Source organism: Pinus tabuliformis, chromosome 3_2 (assembly GCF_031772625.1).
Source record: "Pinus tabuliformis cultivar Carrire ecotype Pingquan chromosome 3_2, CPIR1, whole genome shotgun sequence".
Lineage (NCBI taxonomy): Eukaryota > Viridiplantae > Streptophyta > Pinopsida > Pinales > Pinaceae > Pinus > Pinus tabuliformis.
Genome location: NC_142302.1, coordinates 1,058,755,694 through 1,058,762,724, shown reverse-complemented (window position 1 = coordinate 1,058,762,724; position 7,031 = coordinate 1,058,755,694). Strand labels below are relative to the sequence as shown.

The 7,031-nt window shown below is 43.0% G+C and overlaps 1 protein-coding gene across 1 annotated transcript; it reads left to right on the top strand.

The window, feature by feature from the left end:
• Positions 1 to 2,194: 2,194 nt before the first annotated feature.
• Positions 2,195 to 5,530, top strand: LOC149184248 (uncharacterized). Its single transcript, XM_089415282.1, has 5 exons — positions 2,195 to 2,467; positions 2,579 to 3,490; positions 3,632 to 4,453; positions 4,679 to 5,152; positions 5,288 to 5,530. Exons 1-5 carry the CDS (start codon positions 2,195 to 2,197, stop codon positions 5,528 to 5,530), a joined length of 2,724 nt encoding a protein of 907 aa, XP_089271408.1.
• Positions 5,531 to 7,031: the final 1,501 nt, after the last annotated feature.

The window sequence follows — 7,031 nt, the reverse complement described above, 5'->3', positions numbered from 1 at the left end:
TATATATATATATATATATATATATATATATATATATATATATGTGCGAATCCATAGAACAGTTCTTTCGAATACAAGGAAACAAAGCAGATCGACAAGCTAAACAGGCCCTGCGTTAACAGAATCATCCTCTGAAAATAGTCACTGTAGGATTCTGTTGAATACAGAAGTTCGATCAAGTATTAAAAGTCATGCATTAACGAGATGGAAGACATGCATTAACGAGATAGGGAGGGTAACTTGTACCCACACCCGAATCCCGGCTACCCTCTATCAATGTTCCAATTTTAACGGCGGAACCCCACAGTGAAGTGGGCGGCTGTGACCGGAAGGCAAAGGGTAGAGAAACCGACAATACTCACTCAAAAGAAACCATAAGTCATTATTAAACAAGAATACATAGCATGTAAGTAATGGAGATAACAAAGCTATCCGAGAAGTAGGAATTAACAGAAGTTCTACGAATCCAGCATATGCAAGGAGAAACTCCTGTGAACAACAATATACTTATATTATATTAAAGGAAAGTTCGGTATTAGCCGACAGAAGTCCAAAAACCTTTATAAACTGTAACACCTTGATATGCATGTACAAATAAACACATTAACCAGACGAGAAATTACAAATAGTTGCAACCGTCCAATGACAACATAAATGTCCAGGACAAAACCCTCGGCCTGTATCAGGTATATGGCAAATACAATACAGCAAGCGCAGTCCAGTAAGCGCAGTCCGGAACGGACAATACCGATGCCCCAGTAATGGGCAAGTCCCCAAGTTTGTCACGGTGAAAACCAAAGCGGGGACTCTGTTACAGTCACATTCCAGGGGTGACTCAGAACAAGATTAAAGAAAAAAGGAAAAACACCAAAGCTCGAACGAGTCGGCCAAAAACAATTCCAGAAGTTACCCATAAGCTTTTTGTTCATAAGTCGTCAGTATTCTCTTACTAGGAAACGGAAGAGACAGACGAAGTGGCATTCACCATGCACAGGACTCGATACCCACATTTCGCACCTGCAAGGAAAGGGAAACAAGTGTCAGAACTGCGGCAAAACCAGCAAAAGCCAAACCATAAAACAAAGGAGCAATACTGTGGTATAAGAAGGCGTGTTATCGCAGCCATGGTTAACGATTGAATCCTCAACTCCTTCTCGGCTGGTTGCGCAAATGGTCTACGCCGGATGAAAATCCAATCGCCAGAGACCTGTCAAGACCGAGAGTCAAGTGAAAATTGTTTGCAAATGCCAAATGCGATACGGAAATAACCCTATAGACCTATTACCCTTACTTGGTAGTATAACAACCGTTGATCTGGTGAACATCATCTCCTCCGTTGAAATGGGCGCGGGATTTCTCCGAAGTATGGTGTCACATGGCTCATACGTGCCAAGTGCCAGGCACAATAAAGTCCCGCCTGTAGCATTGGTAGTCGGAGCAGTCCTGGCCGGTTGCAGCCCAGGCCAGCTGGCTGGATGCACGCCAGGTGGACACCATAGGAAAGCCTTGGTTCCCGAATGCCAAGTTGGTGACCGGGAAAAGTTATCGGAGGTAGTCTCTTTAGTGAAATCGGAAAACCAGATCCAGCTGACGAAGTGTTGGCACGGGTACCTTCGTATACGGGTGGAACACAATAATGAAAATTGCAGAACCGCAGTCCGAGGACTCAAATAACGCAATAAATCATTCAACCATAATAGAAAGTGTAACTAAGATTTCCCTGTATATTTCTCGAGACTGCGGAAAGGTTCCACATATTACTATCGACCAAGCATTATAATATTCCATGGGAATCGAAAACATGCATATCGCCTAACCCTTAGTGCACACGATAAATGATTGATGCGGATATAATTATCAAGTGCTAGATTTAACTATTTAAATGCTGTGAGTATAGTAATGGCGAAACATTGATAATAACATTGTTACGAACATAGTTACCAGGGGTAATTCACCTTAGGTAAAGTAAAAATGTATATATATATGTGAAATTGTCATAGAAAAAAAAAATTTCTTTGTAGAGTTCTTACAAGTGGTATCAGAGCGAGGTTGCAACTCTGTGACCTCGGGCTAACCATAACTGAGAAACTGATATGATTAATTGAATTAATGAGCAAGTAAGGATTATTCCATGATATATTACATGTAACGTCTGTGGAAAAGAAAACTAAACTTTTGAACAGGTGACGACAAAATGAGGAGAACGAGCAGTGCTCCTCATGGAAATGTGGACAGACCAGACAGCGTCAACCACCCTCAGGGAAATCCTGAGATTTGGGTGCAGCTAGGGGAGGAGACACGCAACACCAACTTGACCATACTGGAGACAGTTCAAGAATTGAAGAACGAGATGGCTCGTTTACGAGAGGACAATACCAGATTGACCATGGAGCAGGAAAGGATTCTGAAAAGTTTATCAGATAAACAAAACCAGCACCAGCCTAACCCCAGTCCGGAGCAAAAGCATGTATCAGAAGAACTAGATTACCATACTGATTAGGACGAAACAGAGGGCAGGGCGGAGGCCCGAGGTGAGAAATCTGACAATGCTTCTGAGCATCAAACCTCAAAAATGCAGCGGATAGAACTACAAGGAGAGTTTCGGAAGATTAAGCCACCGCATTTTGATGGGGAGTCTGAGGAGGCTGCGGAAGCCTGGCTAATAAACATGAACAAATATTTCCAAGTTTACAAATATGACCACCATCTTAAGGCACAACTGGCTATTTTCCAGCTACAGGCCAAAGCTACATTATGGTGGGAGGAAGTTAAGATGGTGCGGGGAGTGAGCGAACAGGATATAACTTGGGAAATTTTTCAGAAATACTTCAAGGAGAAATACTTGACTGAACGCTTTTACGATGAAAAAGCGCGGGAATTCCATGATCTGCGACTTGGGCAGCAGACCATGGATGAATTCATTACCAAATTTACATCCCTGCTCCGCTACGTACCGTACATTCGGGAGGAAAAGGCAAAAGTGCAGCGGTTTGTTAGCAGTTTACCTCAGACAATGCGGGAAAGGATTGAATTTGATAACCCGAAGACCATGGATGAAGCGATTCGGAAAGCTAGAATATACTATCAGCAGAATAAACAAAGGGTAGATAGCTCTGAAAAGCGTTGGATGTATAGAAAGGGCAGCAGAACCACTATGGGAATTAAGGGAACTCGTGGCAGTTTCAGCAAAGGAGGTTCAAAAGGGCCCAACATTAGGAGTCAGACTAGAAATCAGTTCAGAATGAAACCACCTAATGAGCCCAAATATAGCGAGCAGCCGGGCAGAAGTGATAATGAGGGGGCAGTGAGACCGCCAGTAGAGTGCTGGGGTTGTGGTGGGCCACATTATATCAAGAACTGTCCTCACCAAAAGGGTAGTGATCAGTTGTCCCAGGTTTATGAAGCTTCTACAGTGGGTGATGTGGCTCGTTCCATAGCAAGAAAAAATGCTGCTCTCGAGGACCGTCAAGCTGATTACCAACCAACGATGGTAGAGTTCGAAGGTAAGATTTTTGATCGAACTGTTTCTGTTTTAGTAGACCCAGGAGCTACATTAAGTTATGTTAGCCCCAAAATAGTGGAAAGTTGTAATTTACAATCTGTTAAGTTTAAGAGTCCATGGTTGGTCCAGCTATCTACCGGAGCCAAAAGGCGGGTGCTGGCCAAGGTCAGCAACTGTCCATTAAAGATAGCTGGACAGACAGTGACAGCGAAATTAAATGTACTTCCTCTCGGCTCTTATGATGTGTTAATTGGAATGGACTGGCTGGAAAGGCAGTGGTCCATAATAAACTACAAAACCAAGACAACCTCCTATCGGGATGAAATGGGAAATGAACAGGAAATTCAAGGTATTCTGAAGCCAGTTCAGATTCGACCAATTACTGCCTCACAACTGGCTAAATGCATCCGGAAAAAGTGTCAAGTATATGCAGTTCAAGTGGGTTATGCAAAATCTGAAGATAAAGATAATGCACTAGAAAACATACTGGTGGTGCAGGAATTCGCAGATGTGTTTCCTGAAGAAATACCAGGATTGCCCCCTAAAAGAGATTTGGATTTTACCATAGAACTGGTGCCTGGGGCAGCCCCAGTGTCTCGAGCACCGTACCGGATGAGTGTGCCGGAACTAACCGAATTAAAGATGCAGCTGCAGGAGCTGTTGGACAAGAAATACATCCGTCCCAGTGTATCTCCTTGGGGAGCCCCAGTATTGTTTGTTAGGAATAAGGATGGAACACTCCGTATGTGCGTAGATTATCGCCAGCTGAATAAATTGACAGTGAAAAACAAATATCCACTACCCCGTATCGATGAGCTGTTCGATCAGGTGAAAGGGGCGACGATATTTTCAAAGATCGATTTGAGATCTGGACATCACCAAATCAGAATTAAGGAAGAGGATATAGCCAAAACTGCTTTTCGAACCCGTTATGGACACTATGAGTTCGTGGTACTACCTTTCGGGTTGACCAACGCACCTGCAACATTTATGTGCTTGATTAATAGTGTTTTCCATCAGTATTTGGATAAATTCGTTTTAGTTTTTATTGATGATATACTGATATACTCTCGGAATATTAAAGAACATGAAGAGCATCTCAGACTTGTGCTACAGACTCTACGGGAACATCAGTTATATGGAAAATTCAGCAAATGCGACTTTTATAAAAAGCAGATCCAGTATCTGGGGCACATCATCACCAAGGAAGGCATTGCTGTAGACCCTGAAAAGATTCAAACCATAATGGAATGGCCAACACTAATAGACGTGGCTGATATCAGGTCTTTCATGGGGCTGGCTGGATATTATAGGCGGTTCGTGGAAAATTTTTCCAGGATTGCATACCCCATCACCTCCTTGCAAAAGAAAGGGAAAATCTTTAAGTGGACAACGGAGTGTCAGCAGAGCTTTGAGCGACTTAAACACTTGCTCACTACTGCACCTGTGCTGAGCATTGCAGACCCGGAAAAAGATTACGTAGTCTGCACGGACGCCAGTAAAGAAGGTGTAGGAGGGGTGCTGATGCAAGAGGGGAGAGTGATCGCGTATGAATCCAGAAAATTGAAGGAACATGAACAGAAGTATTCAGCCTATGATCTGGAACTCACTGCTGTTGTTCATGCGCTAAAAATGTGGCGCCATTATTTGGTGGGAAGGAAATTTTTATTGATGACAGATCATCACAGCTTAACTAGCTACTTAAGTCAACCAACTTTGAATGCTAGACAAGCTAGGTGGGTGGACTTTTTGGGCAGTTTTGATTTTGAAATCAAACACTTAAAGGGGAAAGAGAACCGGGTGGCAGATGCGTTAAGCCGAAAAGCGCATTGTCTTTATGAAATTGGTCTTAGTGAAGGACGGTCTACCCTTAGCAAAGAAATTCTTGAGGCAGCTGAGAAAGATCAAATCTACCAGCAAAAGAAACAGCTTGTGCAGAATTCAAACACCCATATCATGCAACAAGGTTATGAGTTGGACGCGGCAGACCTTTTACGTTACAAGAAAAGAATATGTGTGCCTGACTAGGGTGATATTAAGAGGAAAATTATGGATGAGAATCATAAAAGTCCTTACGCGGGACACCCGGGATATCAAAAGTTAATCACTTCGCTTCGAAAGGAATATCATTGGCTAGGCATGAAAAGGGACGTAACGGAATATCTGGCACGTTGCATAGAATGTCAGCTAATTAAAGCTGAACATCAACACCCCGCGGGTTTGTTACAACCAATACCCATACCAGAATGGAAATGGGAAGTTATTACCATGGATTTTATTACAGGGTTACCGAAGTCTAAGAAGAGCAATGATTCTATTATGGTTGTAGTGGACAGACTCAACAAGACAACCCACTTCATACTGGTACAATCTACGTATCGTGCAACCCAAATCGCAAATATTTTTATGCAGAACATATTTAAGCTCCACGGGCTGCCAAAGACTATAATATTCGATTGCGATGCCAAATTTACATCAGCGTTTTGGAGGACCCTGTTTGAAGGTCTGGGAACTCAGTTAAATTTTAGCACTGCATACCATCCGCAGACTGACGGACAAACTGAGCGGGTGAATCAAGTGTTGGAGGACATGTTGAGATAGTATGTGATGCAACAACCCACTCGGTGGGAAGAGTATTTGCATCTAGTGGAGTTTGCTTATAATAATGGATATCATGCATCTTTACATATGAGCCCCTTTGAGGTACTTTACGGCAGGAAATGCCGCACGCCATCCAGATGGAGTGGACCGGAAGACAAACTCGTGTTGGGTCCCGAAATGTTAAAAGAGATGGAGGCAATGGTTAAGAGAGTGTGGGTTAACTTAAAAGTGGCTCAAGACAGACAAAAGAGTTTTGCAGATCGAAAAAGGACCTTTAGGGAATACCAACTGGGGGAACATGTATATGTTAGAATTCGAGCGAGGAGAAGTGCTTTACAATGGAATGGGTGTGCCAAATTGGAACCCCGTTTCTGTGGGCCTTTTCAGATTTTAGCTCGAATAGGGCTGGTAGCTTATCAGCTAGCCGTACCCAGCCATATCCGGGTCCATAATGTCTTCCATGTGTCAGTTTTAAAAAGATATGTCTACGACCCTAAACATATAATTAGCTGGCAGGACATACAGGTATGTCGATGCTGTGAGAAGCTTAAAATTTTCAAGTATTTGCCAGGAAAACACTGACTAGGTTGTTGTGTGTTTCAGGTGGAACCGGAAGGATAATTCCTAGTCGAGCCGGTGAGCATACTAGATCGGAGAAGGGTCGTGCTGCGGAAAAGAGTCATCACCCAGGTTAAAGTGCAGTGGCAGCACTTTGGGCCAGAAGAGGCCACCTGGGAGGATGAACAGAGCATGAAAGTAAATTACCCCGAACTGTTTATGGGTGAACAACATCGGGACGATGTTGAGCTTCAGGAGGGGGAGATGTAACGCCCCAGTTAATTGCTAATGTTTAAATTAAAAACAGTAAATTTAACTATTGTTTATAGTTATGTTTGGTAAAACTGGATAATTACTATTGTGGTTACTG

Excerpts from the sequence above, each read along its gene's own strand:
- LOC149184248 (XM_089415282.1), top strand. The coding sequence starts at position 2,195 with ATGAGGAGAACGAGCAGTGCTCCTCATGGAAATGTGGACAGACCAGAC. Across the intron at positions 3,491-3,631 it reads CTGATTACCAACCAACGATG|CTATCTACCGGAGCCAAAAG; the intron begins GTAGAGTTCGAA and ends TGGTTGGTCCAG. Across the intron at positions 5,153-5,287 it reads AAATGTGGCGCCATTATTTG|GGGAAAGAGAACCGGGTGGC; the intron begins GTGGGAAGGAAA and ends AAACACTTAAAG.